Source organism: Condylura cristata, unplaced genomic scaffold (genome assembly GCF_000260355.1).
Source record: "Condylura cristata isolate star-nosed mole 26May11 unplaced genomic scaffold, ConCri1.0 scaffold00016, whole genome shotgun sequence".
Taxonomy (NCBI): domain Eukaryota; kingdom Metazoa; phylum Chordata; class Mammalia; order Eulipotyphla; family Talpidae; genus Condylura; species Condylura cristata.
The window spans coordinates 44,545,839-44,572,209 of record NW_004567117.1 but is presented as its reverse complement, the minus strand read 5'-3'; the positions used below and the strand labels follow the sequence as shown (position 1 = coordinate 44,572,209).

At 41.8% G+C, this 26,371-nt stretch overlaps 1 protein-coding gene across 1 annotated transcript in view; it reads right to left on the bottom strand.

Annotated features, from left to right (window-relative positions):
• DOK6 (docking protein 6) overlaps window positions 1-26,371 on the bottom strand; it is a 180,198-nt gene that overhangs the window by 39,112 nt on the left and 114,715 nt on the right. The window contains exon 6 of the mRNA XM_012725799.1: window positions 14,690-14,879. Within this exon, the coding sequence (XP_012581253.1) occupies window positions 14,690-14,879 (190 nt within the window). The remainder of the gene's footprint in view (window positions 1-14,689; window positions 14,880-26,371) is intronic.

The window sequence follows — 26,371 nt, the reverse complement described above, 5'->3', positions numbered from 1 at the left end:
TTTTTTTTTTTTTAATAATATAATAGTTTATTTTACATCATTTTGTGCCTTTTCTCATCTCAGTTGTAACCCTTGTGGGCTTCCCATCACCAAATCACCCGTGTGCCATCACCATAGTCCAGGGCACTTCCCTCTCCCCGCCATTTTTGATCCCATTCCCCACTCCACCACCATGAAATATCTCTGGGATATAGTTGTTCATTAATATTATTATTTTCTTGTCTGGTCCTTTATGCTTCTGCTATGAGTGAAACCATGCGGAAACCACCTCTTTCACTAGGATCTCACATTCTGAAATGCTGGTCACCTCCCTCTTCACCACCCCACCCCCACCAGGATTAGGGGCCCACAGGATAGCCCCAAGCCCCCAAAATTATTCAGACCAGCCACATGTGAGCTGCTTGTTCTGCCTCATCAGTTCTATGGTCAAGAATACCCTTCATCGGAGAAAGTGTTTCCTGCCTTTCTCTGCCCCTGACCAAGCTCTGGAGCTTCCTGGGTGCCCCCAGCATCTCCCCAAGCCATGGTATGTCCTTCCTCCTGGGAACTGTGAGCAACAGACTATCTTCCCGGTGGCTTTCTTCCCTGGACCTGCTGCCCTGACCATGTCAAAATAAGAATAAAATCTATTAAAACAAGTTAGCCATATAATCTACTTTTTTTGTTTATAAGCACTGACTCAATGCAAGATGAAATACATGTCTGAGGCTTTTTTCACTTTCATGAAAGAGTTTTTTACTTTTCAAAGTTTTTGTTTTCCTCATGGAGACATTATTACATGGAGCTTAGTGGATACTTTTACATATTAATCTACTACAAGATGGATGATGACATTGTATAGAGACTACAATTCAGAAATCCGTCAATGGATTCAAGAAATGCATGGAATGAAATGAGTCAATCTCTCTGCCTTCAATGCAGAGTGAGAAAATTTTCCTTAAAGCCAGAACTCACAAATTTATATGAAGCAAGACACTAAAATGTGTTTTAAATCCTTAATGGTGAATGGATGGAGAAGCCGTAGTCCATTCAAACTACAATAAAAAGGAATGAACTCCTAGACATGAAGAACCATAGAAGAACTTGAAAGCATTATGCTAAGTGAAAACAGCCAAGCATATATTTAAATGACACTCTGGAAAAAAAGTGAAACTATCTAGATAATATTGGAGCAAAGACCCCCAGGGCTTGGGAAGGCGGAGTTGCTTTCACTCACCTGGCATGCATTTGGAAATTTGAAATAATTCTTAAAGACCCTTAGCAGAAGAGGGAGGATTCAAAGCTCCATTCTACAGCTGGAGTTACACAGAATCTGAAGAAGACAGTTTTGAAATTCTTCTTTTCAGATTTAAAGCAACTTTGAGTATCTAAAAGCACAGTCTAAGAATTTCTTAAATGGCACTAAGGTCCCTAAGCAATGGGGGGCCTTTCAGCAGTCAAGCTTAGGGGAAGAGTAGTAGAGAAGTCACAGGCCTTGGACAGATGCATACGCAGGACAATGTGAAGCCGGAGCTGTTGGAGTTGAGCTTCACCTTTTCTACAAGGAGGAGGCAATGGAACATCCACGGGGAGCTTCACGGCAAGACGCTTGTTCCTCAACCATAATTACAGGTGGCTGAATAGTAAATTGTTCTCATCACATAGTGATGCTCTCAGCTACATTTTTCCAGATTTTCTCAAAGTGGATTAGAGAAAAGTGCACCGAGCTCGCTTAGAATAACTAATTGCCTCAGTGTCCGCCTGGGCAGGAAAGCTGAGACCTCATGGGGGCAGCGTCCCCTGGGAGGGCTCTGTGTGGCACTGGGGACTCCCGAGGAGGGACAAATGGTCTCCTAGCCTGTCCAGCAAGCAGAGTCTCTAGGAAGGACCACATTTGCACAGAGCTGGGGCTCAGTTGTGACCAGGATGCAGCTAAAGCATAGCCTTTTCTCGTCTTTCTTTCTGATTCAACTTATACTTATAACTCAATTACTTATCATTCCAGTGGAATTACTAATAGTTTTGCTTTCTAGCTCTCTGCTGAATAAACCAGTTCCTGCCAACGGGCTTAATGGCAATACAGCGGATGCAAACACAAGCACTTCAGCAGTCTCAGCGCCCAGCAGAGTGGATTCCAAGTGTAATGGAAATCAAACAGGAAGTCAGGGGGGACTGGCCCCCAAGACCAATTCAGGTCTCATCTGACTTGTTTCAAACGCAATCCCTTTACAGAGCGATGGCGCATGAGTCATTCGAATGTGACTTGAGAGAGAGAGCCCTTCATTTCCAAGATGGTAAGGCTGGAAGAATTCATTTCATCCGCACAGGCAAATGTCAAAAGCAGAGTTTCCCATTTCTTCTCGGGTGGCTGGTTAACAATGTGCCTGAGTGACAGCGTGCAGGAGGCGGGCACGCTTGCCGTTGGAAAGTTGTCACAGCTTCTGCTGCTTTGGTCAGCATGTGTGTGCAATGCTCCGGGACCCGATCTGTAATGGCTATAGAAAAGTATGTTCTGGTACTGCTTTCACACTAAAACATGTATGGATATGCACTCATCAACGCATGTGATGAATGAACGCCCGGCTCCCTGGTAGGAGTGCCTGTGTGTGACATGGTGCTGAGGTCACCTGCGCCCCACACACGCCACTGTGCAGGCAACTCCCGTCTGCAGACCAGGCCTGTGCAAAGTGAATCCTCAGTTTCCAGAGGAGGAAATGGATGCTCGAAGGAGTTGAATATGTCCCCTTGGAGACTTGACCCCAGAACGGCCAGCTCGCAAGGCATCAGGCCAGCCTGCATCCCTCTGTTACGTGGCCCAGCTCAACCAATGTCTCATGTCTTCTGTCAGAGTCGCCCCAATATAAAGACTTTTCGTTCTAGGGATTTTTCCTACCGGATGGGTTTCCAAATTGTATTTATTACAACAAAAATAACAAATGCGCAAAATGAATTTCTGTCAAGATTTGATTTATGCACATCCATGGTTCTCACCAGACCCTGCTGGGCCCAAGTATTCTTGGAGTAATTCTGTGAGTCAATGAAAGTATAATTCAACTCACCTATGTTCTTTATATATTGACAAATACACCCATCACATTTTGGAGAATGTCACTGCATACATGAAATATTTATCATATAAAAATACTGCTAAATATTTAATGATCAAGATGAATTGCCCTGCAAACTCTTCTCAGCATTTTTTCCCACTAAGGTGGTATACTGGCATGAATAAATATTTGAAACATCTATTTTATTTATTATTTTTCAATCAGATTTGGATATATTGCTAGAAACATTTATACGGTTGCTCATTTGTAAGGAACATGAATGAACTATAATTTCTGTTCTGAATTTATTTTTCCTTTTCCCAACCAATTTTGAGCATGCTGATGTGATGCTCAATCCAACCAAGGGGTGGATTGTCATGAGGTTTCTCTCTCTCTTTTTTTTTTTTCAATCAAAAAGATAAGGTGGGAAGAGCCTGACAGACCAAGAAGCTCTTAGAACTTGTGCCACTGCTGCCCTGTCAGATCCTGAGTTCTCTCAGTGAAAAGCATGAACAGCACATCTACCAGCGAGTTTTGAGTTATTTTATATCACACATATTTACTTGAAGTGGCATCCTCCAGGAAGTCCTGCATCGTAAGTCTTTAGGTTGTAGATGTCTTTGCCCGAGGCAACCCCAAACATCTTCCAAAGAGCCTTCCACATCTAGGGAACAGCTCACAGCAAGTGCCATTGGCCTACTCACCAGGAGATGGCAGCCAGGGGCAAGACTAGACTAGGTCACCTGCTTGCTTTCTGTCCCTTGGAGGGTCCTATGTGTGACTCAGGGGCAGGCGGGTCACAGAGCAGTGCTGAGGGATTGTGAGTCTGTAACCTTGTTTATGACTTTGCTTGAAGTATTGATGAGGTTTAGGGTCATGCTCGAGGTTACAGTCCCCGGGTATCCAGGCAGCGGTGTCTCATGGGGAGGCCATCTTGGAAGTGAGATACATTGATTCCATTTGGGAAAGAGGGGTGAGGAAGTCCAGTACATTCTGGTGGAATCCTTCAACAGACACAGGAGTGAGCAGGTACGGAGCCAGGGTTTTGTGGGACCCAAAGCTTATACAATTTTTATACAATTTTGGAGATATTTTTACTTTAAGAATAGAAAAAATTTGGGCTCTCCCTGGTGGCACAATGGGTTCAAGCACTGCATTATGAAGCTCTCTGAAACCACTGCAGCACTAGGTTGATCCCCAGCCAGGGAGCTGATCCACATGGCGCGGCAGACCTCTCCTGACCGACTAACTGCTCCCCTCAGCAGTGCACTTCGTCAATCTGCCTGTTCCGCTCCCCACTCTGTCTCTGGTGAATCTTCTCACCCACCACTCCTCTGGCCTGTACCTCAGTTCTTTATGCATAAATAAATAAATCTTAAAAAAAAAAAAAGAATAGGAAAAAGTTACAAAGTAACAAAAATGGTGATCACCTCTGGTGCCATTGCTGGGTTCACTCTTATTGAGGAGTGTTCCATGAGTGTTTCAGTTCTGCCAAATTCTCCTCACTGAAGGAAATAGGGATGTACTTTGAATATATCCAGAGATGGGTATATTTGTTATTTAAGTCACAGACACGTTAGACAAAAATGGAATAAAGAAAAAAACATTTCCTTCGCTTGGCTAACTTTCTCCTTGACTGATCATGCCGCTTCATTTTTGGATTCTGCTGTTACATGAGCCTGAGCGGAGCCCCCTTTGCTATTAGGAAAATAGTTGACAGCAAGAATAATATCTGAGGTTTGTTCTCACTTCTCTGCCTCATACAGAGACATAATAGTAGGTGTTATCTTCACTGCCTCTCTACAGTAGAAACAGTGGGACTATTGCTTTCTTTCTGCTGAACGTGGGCATTAAGGGGGATCCAACCTGGACGGCATGGCTGGCCTTCCACAGGACCCTGCCACCTTCCTGCAGCACCTGAGGCTCCGTCCCCGTCCCTTCCCCCGGGCCACATTTGGGAAAGAGGGGTGTTCACGGCCTCTGACACCCAACATGAGGCTGCTGCTGACCCCCTCAGGGGCTGGCCCAGGGAAAGGCCCAGAGGTCATGGGGCTGTGTGCTAGCAGGAGAGGGTGTGAACTTCAGCACATGGGGAGCACTAGCTGAGGATGGCCTGTGTGTGTAAGAGAGAGAGAGGGGAGGGAGGCGTGTCCCAAGGAGACAAGATGGCACCAGAAGGTGTAACGAGCACATGGAGAGCAAAACGGAAAATCCCTGGAGCCAGGGTGTGAGCTGGGGGCAGGGGCAGATGTTCTGGGGACTGAAGAACAGACCAGACAGAGCACAACTGAGGGGGGCAGAGACACCCCCACACTCAGCTGCCCCCGAGGGCGCAGGGAATAGCAGAACAGGTGCTGAGAGTGAGCCAACCTGACTACCCTGCCTGGCTGGGGTCTGACGGTCCACACAGCCCTGGCTGGGGTCCGACTCGGAGGCCTGCAGGACACAGTCAGTGCCGCTCTGCAAGAGGGTGACCGGAGCCACCTCAAAAAACTGACCAGAGAAGCCAAGGACCCAGCAGCCCATCTCGGGCACCTTGTCACGGAACATGAAACCATCAACATAAAACTCCAGCTGGCCAGTGGTCATCAGTGTTATCTGCAGGAGGGGTCAGGCAAGTGGCCTGAGGGCCCATCCCCGATGGCTGGACAGAAAGAGCCGTGGCCCCTCATGGTGGACACTCTTCAGAGGTAAGAACGGGACATGCACATTGCAGACAGTTTGATGATGGCTTCTCCCAAGTCAACCCAGGGCCACTGATGCCCTTTTTTTTTCTTTTCTCACAAATTATCGCTTCACTGGCCTCCGCGTGTTAGTGGTGCGTTCGCCGTGGCCGACCTCTTGGGACCCACTGTGCTGGCGTCTGAGGCTGGCTGGTGCGTAGTTATTTACAGACGTGTGCATGATATTTTTTTCAGACAGCAACCACCTGTCTAAAAGCAGCAAACATGTCTGTCAGCTCATCTTCCTCTTCCAATTCACTTTAAATGGTTTCTTTATCAAAATGTGGTGGAGTCGCAGCTCAACTGAAACGAGACCCAAGCGGTAAGCAGCCCAGGGAGCCTGGGTCACAGGAGAGAGCGGGGCTTGGCCCTGGAGACCAGGTGACACCAGCAGCCCGTGGTGACACCACTCTGCTCCCCACCAGCCCACAGGCCACCTCCCGGGGCTGCCTTCTAACATAAGATGACACAACAACAGGACACCCGGCCTCAGAGGTGCGACAATACGTGTGCCTCTCAGCACAGCGATCAGCCACTGGGAAGTGACCCCAAGAAGGCTCTGAGGTGGAGGGGTGACCAGGTCCCCGCCCAGGGAGGAGAACCTTCCGGAACGTCTTCTCTCTCTCCACTGGCTCAGGTCTCCTGATTCCAGCAATCATCCTTGACTTGATGACTACTACTAAAGTTTAGAAACTTTCTGGAGGAGGGTAGTATCCTAAAAGGAAGCCGGAAACTGTCACTGGGGTCCCAGTGGACCAATTAATGAAAAGCAATTCACACTGAAGGATGTGTGGGTTCAATAAAAATGTATTGAACTTTAAAGTTAATGGAGCAAAAATTAAGATCAGAGCCTGCATTTCTTGATACGAACAGTTTCCTAAGTCATTTAATGAATGTTTTATCCTAGGGGGGAAATTTAGACTTAGCATTATAGTAGGAAGAGATTTACCAAATTAGACACTGGGAAAAAAAAAAAAGCTTTGTCTTAACATTAATTCTTTGAAATTAAAGGAAAAGTTTATACAGATGTATGATTTTTGAACATAATATATAACCCTGGTGCAAATTTTCTAAATAAAGATGAGGAGTTTTCTAGTCCTCTACCATGTAACTAAAGCTCAACGGAACCTTAAGGTTTAAATCTTTTTGTGACATCAAAATTCCTAGTCATTTGGAAGGAAGCTTTTAGTCATTTGTCAAATGTTGTGACAAGAACCAGAGAAATAGAAATAGGGATGGTTAAAGCATAATTTCCGTCTTTAATGAGCTCATGGGCTATTTGGAGAGACAAATTGACCAGTGATTACAATATAATAAGGAACTGTAATGAAAGAGATTTAGTGAGTGGGTATTGTACTCACAGGAGGGTTATCTATTAGGAATATAGGTTAAGTTATGCTGTGGAACTTAAATATAATAATGTTAACCACAAATCTCCACGGCTAACCACAACAAAGCTTTATTTCTCCCTCAAGCTACTGTCTGATGTAGGTCTGGGCAAAACGCCAGGCAAATGGATTCCGAAACCCAGGCCGTAGCAAGGATAGCTGGATTGTCTCAACACTGGACCATACCGCTGCCACAGCAGGTGAGGAGGGTTGCAAAAGCCTCCAGAGCCCACGGTCTGGATTCACCAGTCCGCGACACGCACACACTCCCAATCCCCAGGGCTGCTGCTCTGGGAGACAGGCCCTGACGGATATTACGAAGGGCGAAAGGTATCACAAGGGCGGCCCCAGGCCAGTGAGACTCCTGCCCTGAAAGGGGACACACCAGAGAGCTTGCTCCCTCTCATAACCTTTCCGACCCGTGCGGACACACGGGAAGTGTCCAGCGCTTATCTTGAGCTTGGTCTCCACAACTCTCTGCCATGACATGGCGCCAGGGGGAGGCAGGCTACGCCGTTAGCCCGTCCCTGCCCCTGTGAAAGGCTGGACACAGGTTTTTTTCCCTCCACCTGCTCCAACGCAAAGAACAACGGCGCCAGAGGAATAGGAAGTCTGATACTGCACACACTTCCTGATGAGCAAAGAGAGCCAGGAGGCCTGGACTGGCCCCCGCGGTTCTGAAACGCTGCTTCCCTGAAGGGCCAGCACTGACCTGTGGCGGTCACTCTGCTCTGCAGGGGGAGCCGCTCCCCCTGCAGGGTCCCAGCTCTGCTCTCCGTCCCAGGGGCCACTGCCCGTTCTCCTTCTGCTCCTCCGCTGGATCTGAACTGGACGTTAACAAATTGTCTCCTGGGCCCTCCCTGGTGGCGCACGGGTCGGGGCAGTGCTAGGAAGCTGGCCGCAGCCCAGCCGCTTCAGCACGAGTCCGAGCGCTGGCCAGGGAGTGACCCACAGGGCCTGTCTCCCCGCTGCTCCCCTCAGCAGTGTACCTCATTGACCCGCCTGCCATGCTCCCCACTCTGTCTCTGGTGAATCGCTCACGCCCACACCTCTGGCCTGTACCCCAGTTCTGTATGCATAGATAAATACATCTTTAAAAAAACATTTCCGGCCCTCCCTGGTGGCGCTTCGGGTTAAAGCACTGCACTGAGAAGCTGAAGCCACTTCCGCATGAGTTCGATCCCCGCCTGCCCCGGAGGTGACCACATGGCGCGGCAGACCTCTCCTGACCGCTCGCTGCTCCCCTCAGCAGTGTACTTCGTCGATCTGCCTGTTCTGCTCCCCGCTCTGTCTCTGGTGAAGCCTCTCGCCGCCCCTGAGCCTCTGGCCTGTACCCCAGTTCTGCATGTACAAATAAAAAAATAAAAAAATCTTTAAAAAAAAACAAAACTTTTCCTTTGAGGCTTTGTACATTTCTCACCCTACTCCTGCAACAGATCTGATGTTTATGTTACAGATCTGATTATTTTCAAGTCTGGAAATATCATAGTATTTTCAGCGTAGGGTCAGCTCTCTGTTGCACATGCATTTAATTCCAGTGGATCTTCCCGCCAGGGGCAACACCCCCCTTTTGGGATTGCTTTCTGATACACATTCCTCAGACTTTCCACAGTATTGCTTCCCTCTCGGAACTCTTGACTTAAAACTTGATTTTAACAAGCCCTGTAGAAGTACTGCTCAGTCGATTCTTTATCCGGAACTATCTTCATCTGGTTAAAATAAGACACGAACACCCCTACCCTGCGGCGACTCTTACCCACCTGAGTCACCGATCATTTTTTTTTTATGGACAGTTACATTTATTTATTTAGGTTTTAACAAAAGGCTGGAGGGACAGGGACATTCTTAATCTGCTCTTTGTCTGGGAAGCTGCTTTCACCTGCCTTCGCCATCTAAAGACTCTTAATTTTATTTCCTGTTCTTCGGTGACTTAAGATAATGATTTTTTCCAATTTTGCAAGGTTTAGAATCATTCAAGCCCTTTACATTTTTGTTTGCAAATTCTCAGTCTTTCCCCCTGATTTACTTCTTGGAGTATATTGTAAACCAACAAGCATTTTTCACATTTTGTTTTCCAAGATGTTGAAAAATACAAAATTAAAACAAATTCATCCATTCCAGACATGCTTTCCACAAAGCCATAGAGTGAAAGGAACACTTTATTTTTTTAATTATTATTATTTTTTTTCTTAATCATTTTGTTGACGTGCCATTATTTTCAAGGTCAGACACATTTACGGGGTGAATCTTCATGTCGATGTGAGCCTTCCCTCTCTACCATGCATGTCTCATTTTTCTTGAGGAAATTCATAGGAGCAAGACTGTTGGGTAATATTTTGGGTGTATTTTAAAGTTTATTTTTTAAATACCAAAAAATTGCTTTCTAAAGTGGCTACCGCAGCTTACGTTACCACCAGCATCGCTGAGAGTCTTCCAGCTGCCGTCCCTGTCAGCACTTGGTTTTGTCAGATTTTTCCTTTCCATTTTAATCAGCATGATTTCAATTTGCATTTCTCTAACAACTAATTCAGTAAGGCATTTTTTGAAATGCAGTTATTGGTAAATTGTATCTTCTTTTTAAAAGTGAATTCTATTTCTTTTTGTGGAAAGTTTGACATTCTTTGCTTATCATGGTGCAAATTCTTTGTCAAATATGTGATTTTCCAGTATCTTTTCCAAACCTGCATCGTATTTTCATTTCCTCATGAGTCAAGTTTTTAACTTGGACAGTTACATTTATTTATTTAAGGACTTTGTTTTGGAATCATTTTTAAGAGCTCTCTAGGTTACCTTTCCTTTTAACTCATTGAGCGTGAATGAAAGGAAAGATTTCATTCTGAAAGAAATGAAGGAAAAGATTTCCCTCTGCATTTGTGATAAAAGAAAGGTTCACATCTCACCACCCCAAAGTGTCCATACTCAGCACTGTTTTTACGGGCCACCTCCTCAGCGGAACTCTAGTTCAATACTTAAGTATTGGTTTACATTTTTCAATTATTAAGGCTATATAACCAGATTTCCTCAGACTGTTAACAGAAACAGCATTATCAAAGTTAGTAAAACATACATTTTTAAATGCCAATTTTTATATTAAATATTGTGCTGGATAGGGAGGTTATATTTCAACAATAATTTCATAAAAAAAGAATTTTGGCCTCACTTGAATTTTGTTCTGCAGGCATCTGAACTCATCCTGATTTATGTTACAATATTTATGAGGCTCCATGAAATAAAATGCCAAGTCAGCAGTTAAAAATGTAGTTTTGTTTTTCCCAGCGTAACATGGCATATAATCATGAATCCTCTACCTTTTCTCTCTAGGTCTGGCCAGCTCTTTTGATTTTTTTGAGAAAATAAGCTTGCATGGCTAATCGGTCGGTGTTACTTTTACTCGTAAAATACAAATGTGCACTGACAGGAGACTGGACTCATCTCCCAGTTGCAGTGACCTCGAATCCATCCTCACGGGGGGCTTCCGGCCCTCGCGGTCCCATCCCCACTCTCCGCACGTGTTCTCTGGCACGAGTGGAACGTGGTCATGATTATGAGGCTGCATGAATTTTGCTCCTCCAGAAATCATGGCCGAGAGCCTCTGCTACTGTTTGTTTCGATATTTTAGTGGGACACTGAAATACTAACAAAATACCTGCTAGTGGAGAAAAGGGTACTTGAGATGGGCCAGTGTAATACTTTCCAGAATACCCAGTAACCCAGATGCATGAATTAAAACTGCCTGTGCAAAAAGCTAATAGGGGAAGCAGACACGTCGGCCCTTGGCTAAAGCCTTCCCACAACGACTGGGCATGCCCCCCTTGGCTAACTGTCCTGTCCCCCACGGCCACCCCGTCCTGGCCCAGGGAAGGGAAGCCCTGCCTTCACCTGTCTGCATCAAGGAGGGCCACTTTTGCCCTCGGTCCCCTTGAACAAGGGGGAACTCCTGTGAATGACAAAAACAGATGCACAAAGTAATGGTCAATTATCCCAATTATTGAAAGGCAAAGGACACTCATAATTCAGAGAAGGACAAAAATATCAAATTTCAAGGGAGCAGCTTCTCCAAGGACAGCCTCTCACCATGAAAATAAACAAAGCGGGAAGGGACCACATAGCCAGACAGCCAAGTCCCCTTTCAAATTAGGGACCCTTAAGTCATTACTGTCATGCAGTGGCGTCAACAAGAGCCACCCACAGAGCGGCAGGAACGGTGATACTTTCTGGAGAGCAGTCTCCTGGATTGTGGAAAACCTTGAAGACATTCACATGCCTTGACCCAGTCAGTCTTTAAGAGACTCGGGTAAGGAAATAGAAGACTGTATGCCTTTCAGCAGATGGCCAGTGTAGCTTTATTTATTATGCAAGATCATTTTTTATTTTTTGTACAATCCCACTTGTTATTTATTTATAATTATTATTTTTATATGTTCATTTTACAACAGTGTTTACTTCCCCCCCACTACCCATCATCACGATATATATAAGTTCATTTTGAAAAGATTTTAATGTTCAATTAATGATCAGACCCTACACAGCCTTTAGGGCCTTGATTTCATAATTCTGAAAGGTTAGTCCCCAATAGAGTATTACATAAAAAGACAGGATATCATTATTTACAAAAATTGTATATGTATGCTAAAAACAGTTATTTTGTTTTTTAAAGATTTATTTACTTGGCCCTCCCTGGTGGCACAGCAGGTTAAAGCACAGCACTGAGAAGCTAAAGCCGCTTCCGCATGAGTTTGATCCCCGCCTGTCCCGGAGGTGACCCACATGGCGCGGCAGACCTCTCCTCAAAAAAAAAAAAAAGATTTATTTACTTGTGCATACAGAACTGGAGTACAGGCCAGAGGTACAAGAGCGGTGAGAGGATTCACCAGAGACAGAGTGGGGAGCAGAACAGGCCGACTGATGAGGTAGACTGCTGAGGGGAGCAGTGGGCGGGTCTGCCGTGGGAGAGTTCTACCATGCCATGCTGGTCACCTCTGAGGCAGGGATCGAGCTCATGCTGAGGTGGCTTCAGCTTCTCAGTGCTGTGCTTTAACCCGCTGTGCCATCAGGGAGGGCCTAGTTATTTTATATAGAGATATTCTGGGTGATTCCAAGCTTTTCTTTCCAATTGCTCCCCCAAAAGTTTGCATTGTTTTAACCATTCAATATAAAGTGTTTTTAATATTCTCCATCTTGGGGTTTACAAAGAAACTGTAAAAATTGCACCATATGCCCATGTTATGTAAAACAGACTTTGTAAGATAAAGAAGAAAACTGGGGGACAGAAAGCCCAATGACCTAGGTTTACATTTTTCATCTATCTGAAAATTATTAAAAGACATCAAGATCTGGGCCCTCCCTGGTGGTGCAGCGGGTTAAAGCACTGCACTAAGAGGCTAAAAAGCCACTTCCGCATGAGTTCAATTCCCGCCTGCCCCGGAGGTGACCACATGGCGCGGCAGACCTCTCCTGACCCGCCCGCTGCTCCCCTCAGCAGTGTACTTCGTCGATCTGCCTGTTCTGCTCCCCACTCTGTCTCTGGTGAAGCCTCTCGCCGCCCCTGAGCCTCTGGCCTGTACCCCAGTTCTGTATGCACAAATAAATAAATCTTTAAAAAAAAAAAAAGACATCAAGATCACTCAAGACCGATTATTACTGACCATCAGATGAACCCCAAGGTTCATGCAAGTACTTTGATGTTTTCACTGAGAACATCAGTTTAAAAACCCGTAAAGATTTAGAATACTTCCCTTAAGGACTTTAAAGGGAAAAGAAATTGACATAAACTAGTGTGGACAGGAATACGTGGAGTGAAATTCTGCCTAACCACTATACACGAAAAAAAAAAAAATTCCAACTTGCTTAGCACCTACTAAAACCAGGAGAGCAGGTAGTTAAATTGCTCTTCATGAAAAACAAACGGGAAAGCAGAATTACCCAGGGCAAAGATCAGGGGAGGGAATCCCAGAGGAAGCGCTGTTAAACGATGAAAAAGAAACCATACCTCTTTAAAAAGTACATACAGGGGGCCCTCCCTGGTCGTGCAATGGACAAGGACGCAGCACTGCAAGCTGGCCGCACCCACCTTGGTGCGAGTTCGATCCCAGCCCTGGAGGAGACTCACACGGGGCGGCAGACCTCTCCTGACCCACCCCCTGCTCCCCTCAGCAGTGTACCCCATCAGTCTGCCTGTTCTGCTCCCCACTGTGTCTCTGGTAAGTCCTCTCAATGTCCCTGTGCTTGTACCCCAGTTCTGTATGCATCAATAAATAAATCTTTAAAAAAAAATACATGTACTTAATTTTAAGGCCAGTAAGAAGAAAAGTATCATACATTTTAGGTGAGTGAATCTCATTTCTAATTTCCTTTTCATAGCCATGTAATTTTAAAACAGTGAATATAACTTAGAATTCTAGAATACTTATTTCCAAATGGCATCTAGAACGTGTTGTATTACACTCTCACTCTCTAGCATGGGCTCATGGCGCTAAGCAAATACAGCCTTGGAAGCTCTTTGAGAAGTCAGAGTCATCCAGACCTTCCTGTCACCTTAGCTAAAGAGCTCCAACCTTGTAAAATGACTTCTGTTTAGCCTTTTTTTCTCCTTAGAATTTTAAAAGACACGTGGCCTCTGCCATATGGATATTATTAGAATCTGACCTTGGAAGAGAATGTAATAGTTTTGTGAGAAGAAAGTTAGGAAATTAAAATGGTTCTATCCATGCAACCAAACCTCACTGTAATTACTTGACAACACCACAGACTCATTTTCAGGATGTGATAAATCATGTCCGTGTGTGAAGACCAATTCATTAAACATCACTTACACAGCATCCCAAACCTAAGTCTTATCTTGGATCCTGTTAATATCACAGTGCAAAGATACTGATTTAATGGTAGCGGAGCGCGTCGGTGCCAGGGTCTGGAGGGGACCTGAAGTAAGCATCCCTCCCTCCCTCCCCCCACAAACACATTGGTAGGGACCAGAATTAGGCAGCCACACAGAAACTGATGCTTTCGTCTTGACACAAGAAGTTTAAAACCTAACTTATGGGTTTACCAACATTTCAAACTTATGGGTTTACCAACATTTCTTCAGTTATCCTGAATTAATATTTCTACTTCACTAGTATTGTTACCATAAGCATCAGAATAAAGGGCTAGTGCGCGAATTTATCTCAGCCCTAGGCGGTAATGGTTAAATGTTTTCCATCAAGCTGCTTTTGAACTGGCTTAGTAAACACTCACAAGAAGAACCCTGGCAGGGATGGTGGCATTCTGTGGGAATCCGATGGCAGTGACTTCAAACACGCAGTGTCGCAATAATATAAACCACATTGCATGATAGAAACAGATAGGAAACGTGCTTGATGCTAGTTTCAGAGACTGCACTTATTTTGAGGTGATTTGAGTTATTCTCTCTGCCAAGGCATGAAGCTCATCGTATTCACATGGTAAGGCGACCTGAAGGAGTTCTGTCTTTGGTGACTGTTAACCTGCTCGCAAACGCCAGCCACCCTGCAAGGAGGGACTGGACCACCCCACGGGATTCCGCCTCGGTGCTTACCTGCCTGACTCAAAGGTGAACCACGTGGAGTCCCGCCCGTATCTCCTCAGCGAGCTGAGAGGCCACATCACAAGTTTGACCTTGGCGTTGTGTATATCCCAGAGATAGATGTTCTCATGGGTGATCTGCATTGTGCATTCACCATAAATGTCCAGGTTGGGTGTAGGCATAAGATACACATTGAATCGTTCTGCAGAGACAAGGAGGGAGAAAACTGAGTGAAAAGAGGCGAACTTGATGGCGGCCTTGTATTAATCTGTCCACTGACTGTCTTCAGAAAGGGTTATCATGTTCCTGGTAATGTCAGATACACTGAAAAACTATTTTCTTCCATTCCTTTCTAAAAAATAAAGTCATTTAATGAATTGTTCATTCACTCACTCGCTTTCTCTACAAAACCCTTTTTACAAACTCTTGTTGCAGGCATTCTCTGCGGAGAGGATTAAAGGTCTAAATTGTACAATGGAATCATAACTGTGAAAAGCCAAGTGGGGTCACTACCAAAATGAATCTCTGCCCCTTTACACAATCTAAGTGGATCTCATATATGCAATGCCTGCAGGGAATGTCTTCTTTAAGCCAGAACTTACTCCATTTTACTTTTCTGGCAAGAACTCTGATGACTCCCAAAACACATTGAACTCTTGGTCACATTCAGCATATGATAATTGCAGATTACATTACTATCTGCTGCAGAATTTAAGACACTGTTTTGTTGAGCAAAAGGGAAAATACATAACTGCTTTCATTTCTGAATATTCTAGAGTTGAGATTATTAGGCAATGATTCCAAACCTTGCTTTCTAACTTCCTGTATATCTCAATGGCTACAGCAGAATTCTGTAGTCCTTGGTCTCCATTTAAATGCATGCGATGCACTTTATTTTGAAAAATAAGATTATTTCATAAATTCTAATAAATCAAGAAGTTAAGTATGCACTATAAAGTGTCCTATAAAACACCCCTAATTCCTAGCACCATCTGCTTGGCTTATACACACACACACACACACACACACACACAGAGAAGCTACATATGTATTATCTATCTATCTATCTATATAATAGCTATCATAGATAAATATAAATCATGATGAATATGGGTGCAAGAATTGAGGAATTACCCCGCAAAATGCGTCACAATAACAAGACACTTAAGAATTACCAGCAGAGGCCTTCCCTGGTGGTGCAGCCGGTTACAGCACTGCACTGAGAAGCTAAAGCCACTTCTGCATGAGTTCAATTCCTGCCGGCCCCGGAAGTGACCACATGGTGCGGCAGACCTCTCCTGACCGCCCGCTGCTCCCCTCAGCAGTGTACTTCGTCGATCTGCCTGTTCTGCTCCCCGCTCTGTCTCTGGTGAATCCCCTCACCCTCTGCATCTCTGGCCTGTACCTCAGTTCTGTATGAGTAAATAAGTAAATCTTTAAAAAAAAAAAAACTACCAGCAGAAACACCTTTGTGAGCTTAATTTAATTGTGCATAGTGCTTTAAGGCAGTGCTGCTGAATCAATTATTTTGAGAGGCCCATCTGCAGTGGAAGTTGGAAAAGGATTGCTATGTTTAGGAACATGCCATCGTCCATCATAATCCCATGACCTGGAACCCTCCATTTTTGCAGGTACTGAGGGCTTGTCTGTCTAATAAAAAGAATGTCTCCTGTGGCAGGTATTTTGCAAAATAAAGATTTCCTGGTGTCCAAGGGTCATGTTCTCAAGGGTTAAATTTAACCTAAGCATAACAGCTTGAAAATAAGTAACCCTGTGGCCGATACTTATAAGCAAGTGTCTGAATATTTTTGGATCAAAAACAATCTAAGGATTCAATTTTTTACTTATATTATTGACTCACAAACTGTAGTAACATATATATGAATTTCTGGTTCATATTTTAAAGAAAAAATCCAATGAGATAAATTCTCTAGTTGAAAACTGAAGGAAGAACATTGTTCCATTCACTATCTGCAATAAAACATGTCTCCAGCTGCCTGATGACTGATATACTTATCACTGCGCGTACATATTCCATAAATCTTAAAATTCTGGGGTACAACAAAGTATCAACATTTACCAGTAAGCACATCACTCCCCTCCCACCACAGTTCCCACTCCAAAGGGATCACAAGTAGCAAATCGAAGTAGCATGCTCATGTAAGAGTAGAAAGGAAACTTTAGCCAGCAGAGTGACTCAGGAGTCCAGGTAAAGCCTGAACAACTATCTTCCTTTCTTTGGTGACACCCTTTGGACTACGTTCTAGAGACATATTATCATGAAAATAGAAAGTACCACCTCCCTCAACATTTTCCCTTCCCCGCCCTCTCCCCCCCATCAATTCCAGTGTCTGGGAAGAGCAGCCAAATGATCATTGTCAAAATGCCAAGAAAGGGCAAGCACTTCTTCCCAAAATGTTGAAACAAATCAATTTCCTAACCCATCTTTCAGATGCTTTCGACGGTGTTGACCCTTGATATTCACATCCGCAGCTTGATATTTGGGTGAAAAAGATGTAAAGAACAATCCTGACATTGAAGGTCCTTCAAAGGGATGCTGCCTGCAACACAAACGATGTAAAACCTACCGAGGGTTGCACAGCACCCAGAAGGGCCATTCCATTTCCACGAAAATGTTTTTGTGTTCAAATGTTAGCAGATAAAGCCTGGCAGTAATAAACAGCAAAAGAGTGCAATCATCACAATGGACCTTGGAGAAAGCTGAAAATCATGAACCAGCGAATTTAATAAGATCCACATGATAGGGAACACTCGAAATCAAATTCATGGAGGCACTTTTACAAACAAATAAAACTGATTGGCTAAGTTGCCCTGCTAGGGCCCCGCCAGGCAGCCTAAGCAGGTAAAAGTACCTCTGGCGTCCTTCCTCCTTCACCAGCCCGTTCCCCAGTTCCCCTCTTTGTTACTTAGCAACAGCAACACAAGTGAATCCCTCCTTGCTATGGCTTACACAGCCCTGATCTTCTTGATGCTATTTCCCTCATTGGATGAAAGGAATCGTCCTAATAAATTTTATTTTCAAATTTTAAATATTCAAACTCCATTTCTGCCCAAGGGTTCATTTCCAAGGAAGGGGTTGAGATTCAGTGAAAAGCAGACTAGCTTAATCCAGCAGAAGCCGGGGCAGGTGAGGATGAAGGCGGCACATGGACTCATCTGGTGGATCACACTTCCTTAAATTCCATTCAGTGTTTACTCTGAATAAATGAATTGTACACTTAGTAATGTAAAATATGTTGTTTAACCAAAATTCACTATAGTTTGCATCAGAAAGATTACTGTGATGATGCTCGCCATCAAATTCATTGAGGCACTTCTACAAACAAATAAAAGTTAAAGCCAGCTTCACTAAAATGAGGTTTGAAGAACATTTCCACTATGAAGCAATCTGTCAGGTATGCATTTCTAAATCACTCTCTAAAAATGTCATTTTGAAATTTAAGAACCCATATTTGCCTTGTGTCACCTAGGGTGCTGGTCTGCAGGCTTTTGTGTCCATTAAAATCACCTGGAGGGCTTATTTCACTGCAGTTGCTGGAGTTCCTCCACCCTTACCCTTTCTGACACAGCAGATCCTGGCTGGTGATGCTCTACTCTGGGGACCACACTCTGAAAACTGTTGCGTCATGAAATGCATTTTAAAATAGTGTCTGGGAAGCAATGGCATTGCAATAGCCACGGGAATGCTTTTGTAGAGTGATATGTGTTCCAGCACATTTTATTAAAAAATGTTCTCTCCTCTGCTCAAATGAATGAATCTCATCTCAATGGACTCATGACTGATTTGGCAAGAAAGAGATTTTCAGACCTTTGGAACCAAAAAAGGAAAAGCGACAGAAAAAAAAAAAAAGAATATGACAGATAATTTATAATACATCGAGAAACCATCTGACAATATTTAAAAATATATGCAATAACATTCCAAACTTGTTATAGAACACTAATATACTTTTCCAAGTACCCCAAAAAATCAGTAAAGAAATTAGTTGTCTAATAATGATACCAAGATCTTGAAGCATGAATAAAAATTCTACTAGTATGAGGTATTGTGAAGACTGCTGATGTGTGAACAAGTTGATTTTTGAAATGTTTATTTTAAAATATTAGCTTAAAATGTAGCCACATATAAACATACACACACAATTCTGGAATTAGAAAATAATACCAGAACACACAGTGCCCCTGAAACTGTATTTTCATACAATTAAGACTGCCTATTAAGTAACATGAAAAAACAGTGATACCTCTCTATATCAATCTATTGATATGAATTTTATTATGGCAATCTTGGTATATAATAGGAAAGCATTTTATACACTATGGAATACTAACCAGAAGGAAAGAAAACATGGACAAATGGAAGGAGCATGAGGAAATTATGAGCAGTAAAGCCGGTGGGAATTACAGAAAAATATTGGTCATTTACATGGCAATGATTCAACAAAGTAAAGTAGTTATAAAAACTAGTGATATTAATGAATGAAGTGAGGTTTTCAGGGATGAGGGAGGGAGAAACGACCAAAGGAGAAATAAAGGAGTGTAGTGGTTAACATAAGCTTCAGGTTATATTATAACTCAACATCTCCATGGTTCACTATCCATGTTCACAACCAAAAATCAAGTTTCTGTCTTTGATCACATAATTGGTCCTCTATCCTCTATCTGTTTCACCAGCCCCTACTGCCCTTTTTTTCTGGTAATCACCAATCTATGTCTTTTCTGTATCTAAAGGTACTCATGGACTGGAAACATTAACATTGTTAAAATGGTGATTTTTTTCTAAAGCGATCTACAGATTCAATGCAACCCCAATCAAAGTCTTAACACCATTATTTCACAGAAATATAACAAAAGTTCCTAAAGTTTGTATGGAGCCACAAAAGATCTTATCAGCCAAAGCAATCCTAAAAACAAAAGAAACAGAACAAAAATGGAGGCTTCACTCCTTGACTTCTGACTATACTACAAAGTGATAATAATCAAAACTGCATGTTCTTGCCATAAAAGTAAACACAGATCAATGGAACACAATTGAGGTTGTCCCTAGTGTCTTGCACAATGCTCTGGCACCAATTCTGGCAGGGCTACATGATTTCAGTGCTCCACATCTTTGGGGGTGTTCAGTGTTCAGTATTGCAATGTGGCAAACAATCCAAATTTTATGAGATGTTGTCTTGCTCCTCCCATTTTATCTTGTCTCAGAGGGGAAAGTACTTCCTCTTCTCTGCTCTTCCTCTAGGTGAGATTTTCACAGGTTTCAATTAATCCTTTAGGCTATTCTTCAGAATTTATGGAGCTTTTTCCTCAGTCTCTGTGGGATACAGTGTATCTCCAAGACAGCAAGAAAGTCCCATTTATATGCTATGTTTAATGATTGTTACATACTAATTCAAAATATGAAATTTAATATTAATACCAAATGAATAAAAAGCTTATTGAATGTGATCTAAGCAAAGGGCTAACATCATTGATCTAATGTTAAGTATTAAGTCCACAAGAATCTGGTATTTGAGAAACTGAAGTGTTGAAATTTATTACTGAACATTCATCTCAATCTGGAATCTAGGTTCCGATTGGATGACACAATCTGTTAGTAACAGTTACATTAAGTGCTAAAGAAACGAACTGGAATAAGCTATCATCCAAAAAATGAGAACCTTCAAGATCACTCTGAACTTCATATTCTTATCTCCAAATTGGGATGTTGCTGTGGTCAATTGTCAATTTTAGCACTTTAGAGATGGAGCCACACTGAGAAAGCAGATATATTTGCACATTTAGGTGCATTCTGAGACTTGTAAATGCAATTAAAACAGCAATGAATAAAAGCATGAGTTATGCTTGTCAAAATTTGTGGGAGTCTTTGGAAATTGTGATTCCATTTCCATCACAGTTGCAAAATTTGTCAAAATTAATTTTATTATAGTGTGGCAGAAGTAATAAATTCAGTTGCCAGGTGCCATCTGCTCAATGGCCACTGTGAATTAGAACCCCTTTATTTCTTGCATCAATTTCTGTAATATATGTTCTTGTTGACTATCGGTGAAGTACACCTGAAACTGATGTAAAGTTAGAACACAATGTTACTTCAGTAGAATAAAAAATAAAACCTAGTAGTATTTTTTGATCCCATAGTAGTTTTCTTCCCTCACGTCTTCTCTTCTCCCTCCCACACTTTCTCTGAAAACAAATGGTTGTTGACAATATTTTATCTCCATTTCCAAGTAAATGGAAATTTGCAGTAAATATAGAAAATTGTCCTTAAAAATAATATCCACTCAATTGCTATCTCTTACAAAGTAATAATGTAATGAAAATGAAAGTAATAATGTATCTTAATAAGCATTCACACACAATTATTATATATAGTATTAAGACTTTCATATTACACTTAAAATGTAGAGTATTCGAATTTCAGATACTATTAATTATTTCTTGGGATATAATTTCTATGTCCTTTAACAATTGAATTAACATCGACTGTTACATGGCATACACTGCACATTCTAGACCCCCATATCCATGCATACTACCCAATGCTCACTAGCTCTATCCAGGACCATAATACAACTGACCTTTAGCCAACCTTTCAACCTGGTTCCCCTCCGGAATCTGCATTCTATTTTCAGAATCTGAGAGTTTTGTTCGTTTATTTGTTGGCTTTGTTTCTTTGTTTTCCACATAAGAATGCAGATGGTATTTGTCTTTCTCTGACACATTTCACTTAAAGTAACCCCTCCACTTATGATCCATACATACTGTTGCAATGGAAAGAGTTCACCTATATTTTTTTAAACCAGTAGTATTCTGTTGTGTCTACAGACCACATCTTTACTGTGCATTGATGGATATTTAGGTTGTCTCTGTACCTTGGCTGTTGTGATATTGTTGCAACAAACACTGAGATGCAGATACCTTCTGGGAATCCATTCAGATTCAGGCTGCGTGTCCTTACCCCTGGGGTGAGTCTTTTGGAAGGAGTATATTGTTGGGTCTTGCTTTATAATACATTTGGCGACTCATTATCTTTTGATTGGAGAATTTAATCCAATTACATTAAGGTGCTCATCAAAAGAGAGCTATTTATTGCCATCTGCTTCATCGTTGTCTGGCAATGTTCTGGTTGGCTTTCTCTTTTCCTCTGGTTCTCTCTTCCCTTGAGTTTTGTGGCTTTCTTTAGAATATGTCATTTCTTTTTTCATATGCCTTTGTATACTTCCTAAAAGTATTTACTTTTCCATACTGTGTGGTTCAGATACATCTTTTGTGAAAGAAATTGTCCGTTCTTAGTTAATAACTAAAATTTAAACACATTCCAAAACTTTGCAATTTCACATCCTCCAGAACTTTGCATCTTTGTATTATGTGTTTCCCATAACTATTATTGTGGCTTCAGTTTTATTTTGCTAATTTTGCCTTTGTGTTATTAGTACTCGATGGTCTACTTTACTGTGTATTTACTTTTTTTCAGGAGAGCTTTTTCCCCCCTTGCATTGCTTCTTGTTAATGCCATTTTTATTCAGTTTAGAGAAGATCCTTTAACTATTTTTGCAGTGTCTCTTTAGTGTTGATGAACTCTTTTTGCTTTTGCTAGCCTGAAAGTTCTTACCCTCTTCTTCAATTCAGTGATAATCTTACTGGTTATCTCATTTTTAGTTGAAAGTATTTTCCCTTCAGCACTTTATTTCATGACACTCTTCTGGCCTGCAAGAAGACTTCCTGTTGAAAATTTTACTGATAGCTATAAGTGGGGGTTGCTTGCATCTGATAAGCTATTTTTAAACAATAGTCTTTGTCTCTTTACCTTTTATCATTTTAATTATGATGATCTTCCTATAGGTCTCTAGATTTGTTTAGTTGTAATCTTTCGGATTTTTCTATTACTATCTCTTCTCTTTTGGGGACTTTTATAATGCAATACTATTCCTCTTGATGCCCCAAATTAAAATTTGTTCATTTTGCTGCTCTTTCTGGGAGTTCTATGGTTTTGTCTTCCAGCTCACTGATCTGCTGCTTTGCTTCATTTAGTTTGTGGTTGACTCTTCAATTATATTTTTCAGTCCTACATTTATATTCTCAACTCTATAATTTTTTTTTAACTTTTCCTAACTGTTCTGGTTCTTCTCCTGAATTTGATCAACATTTTTATATACGTACATTGAACTCTTCATCAGTTAATTTACTTCATTTTTTAAAAGTCTCCCCCACCCAACACCTTGGGATTTTCCTTATTTTTCCCTTTGGCACATACCCTCCCGTCTTCCCAACCTCCTTGAGAATCTGCATTTTCTTTTATGTATAATGCAACCCCTTTACCTTTTCAGTCTTGTAGGACTGGCCCTCTGTAGGTGACATCCCAGAGCATCCAAGGGCACCATCCCTAGTCTCCCCAAGATAAGTGCTCCAAGTAGTTTCATGCACTTTCACCCATGCGCATGCAGCTGGGGTGGGCATGGTGGGTGTCAGCCCACAGTGGTTGGGCACAGCTCTGGTGCAAGGAGTAGGCAACTGCGTTGGTGGTTGTTCAAGCTGCCCAGTGTTGCTTGGCTGGGGACTCTGAGGTTGCTAGGATGCATGAGGTTCTCCGCGGAGCCTGCTCACTGACTCTAGTATCCTGGAGGGAGGGTTTTAAAATGGCTCCGCTGTCAGAAAGGTTGAAGGATGTTGCCATAAGGGCATGAATGAGGGTTTCTGATCTGGAAATTCAACTCTCAAAGTTTCTTATCTTTCAGGCAGACACTGTAAGAATAATGAGCACGATTCCTTCATCTATGGTTTGGGTATTTTTCAGACTGGACGAAGTATGCCGGGCCCCAAGAGGAGCGGATCCACATATGGGATCTTTTAAGGGCTGGTTCTCTCTTCCCCACCATTCTATGGTTTTCTTGGGTGGTGTTTCCCACAATCCTTCAGTGTTAGAGTTCCAAGAGTCGGCCTCCAGCGCATGGGATTGAAACGTTGCGAGTCATGGACAGAGTTCAATCCTCTTTGACTTCCCAGGGAAGTTCTGTACCTTTGATATTCCTCCTGAGTGAGTCCTACACCTGGGGCGGGGGCGATTCTTTGGTGCATTTTTGTCTCTCCTGCTGCTCTCTGTGTTTCCCTTTTATCTATTCTTGTGCAAGCTTTATTCATCTGCTTTTCAGTCTGAGAATATAACTTTTTAATGCATGCATAATATAGTTATATGTAATCGAGTATACTCTAGTATACTAGAGGAAGGAAGGGTTTTCAGATGTCCTTGGTATCAGAAATGTTGGATGATGCTGCCATATTGGCATGAGCCAGGGCTTCTGATAAAATTTGGCATCACTGTATAGTTATGCCATATTTTATTTAATAATTAATTGATAAATACTGAAATTAAATCAGTTTTTATTTAATATCAACTAAGTAGCAACAAAATAACAATTTTCAGCTCAATTTGCTGAATAATTCACTCATTTTAAATTGACTCATAGGATTTATTTATTCTTGTATATGAATTTTGGATCATTTTAATATCCTTGGCTATTAACTTACATTGAACACTAAAATCTGAATCATGAATTAGGTGCCATAAATTCTTTTTACAACACACACTGCCAAATTGCTTTCCAGAAACTTCTTACCAATACATATTTTTATTAAATATGTATTTTATGCATTCATTTATATAAATTTGTTTTGTCATGTTTTTTGAAAGACCAGTTTTACTGCTTCTCTTGTTGCTTGTGAGGACTCTATATGGGAATTTTTCCTACTGGGTTTATGACAAATATTTTATCTCAGATTTTCATTACTTTTGTTTATGGTATTTACTTAAGTACAGACACTGGAAAATAGTTCCAACTTTGCTCATAAGTCTTTCATTAGTGAGAGAAGATTAAATAATCTCGTATATGTCTTATAATGGTTTTAGCATTTTATTTTTTATATTAACTTGTAGATTGACTCTATCATAATGTCATAAAATGTTCACATTTTATAAACTTCTTTCACTGTTCACCAATGAACATCAAGAGCCACACTACTTTCCTGTGAGCTCGGAAGTCCCTCATGCCTCTTCTGTGTGCTTGTGACCCCAGAAGCAACCACTGATTTGCGACCTTCCACCATCAGTCACTTCCACCTGATGCTATAGAATCACCAGGGATGGAAACATCCATCTTCAAGATTCCTTCCAACGTTGATTTATTTCCAGCATATCACTCATTTATTCCCACTTTGTGGCTTGCCTTTTTTATCTTTATTTATTTTTTGATGGCACATTTTTGAGGAGCATAGGTTTGAATTCTGATTAGGGTAAACTTATATATTTTTATAGTTTATGACTCCAGTGTCTCATAAATATCTCCTAGTCCAACGCAAAGTTTACATCGTCTTAAATTAATGTTTGAGTTCAGTGTGAAGTGGGGACTCAGTTCATGTTTAGCATTTAGATATTCAGCTCCAGTGCTAGCTTTATTTTTAAATCTTTTTTGAATGATTTTCCTTTCTTCCTCATATCACACAAATGAGGATGTTAAACAGAACAGTAAACAGAAGGGGTGATATCTTTGTTGTACTCTCAGTCTTGTGAGGAAAACATTTTTGGTTACCTTGAAGAATGGTATTGTCTAAAGATTCCCCTCCAATGTTTTTCATCAAAGACTGTCCCCGTCCAGTTAAAGGACGTTGAGAGTTATCTTCATATACATATGATGTATTTCATCCAATTCATCATGCTTTTATACATGATGCTTTCTTATACGTATGCTTTTCTCTGTTACTCTATTAATGTAGCAAAACTTATTGTTTCCTGGTTTGGTTTGCATTTCTAGCATATACCAATATTGATCTAAGTGTATCACCATTTCACTATAATACTTCAGTAGCTAATTTTTCAGATTTTACAAGGATTTTGTACTTCTATGCATGGAAGATATTTGTGATTTTCTTTTCTGTTATTGCTTTCTCTTAGTTTTAGTATGTGGGTTATAGTGAGGTCATAAAGTCATTGTGGAATAATCTCTTCTCTCTTTTCTGAAAAATCTGCATAGGATTGATGTTATTTCTTCTTTAAATACTCAATAGTATTCAGTGGTGTGGCTGTATGAAACTGGAATTTGTGAGCGGGAAATAGTCTGTTTCTTTAACACTACAGGGACCTTTACATTTTTTTCTTTGAAAGATTTATTTATGTGTGCATACAAAAACTAGGGTATAGGCCAGAGGTGCAGGGGTGGTGAGAGGATTCACCAGAGACAGAATGGAGAGCAGAACAGGCAGGTCAGTGAAGTACACTGAGGGGAGCAACCGGTGAGACAGGAGAGGTCTGCCGGGCCATGTGGGTCACCTCCCTAGCTGGGGATCGAACTCACACTGAAGGGGCTGTGGCTAGCTTGCAGTGCTGTGCTTTACCCTGCTGCACCACCAGAGAGAGCCCTAGATCTCTTTCTCAAGCCCTACATTATCTGAATCTCTACTAAGTGATCCCAAATTATATTATTTTAACCCAATCTGATAAAGGCTATTCTTTAATAGAAGCAACTATTCAAGGTTTAAATTTATCATCTAATTATTAATGCCTTACTATTATGCACTTGTTTTATTGAATGGTTCTCAAACATTTCCTTTATTCTCTCAAGTATTTTAACCAGTGAGCATTAGCAATAGGAATGTGTGTTTGAGGTTATTTACAGAGGCTAAGAC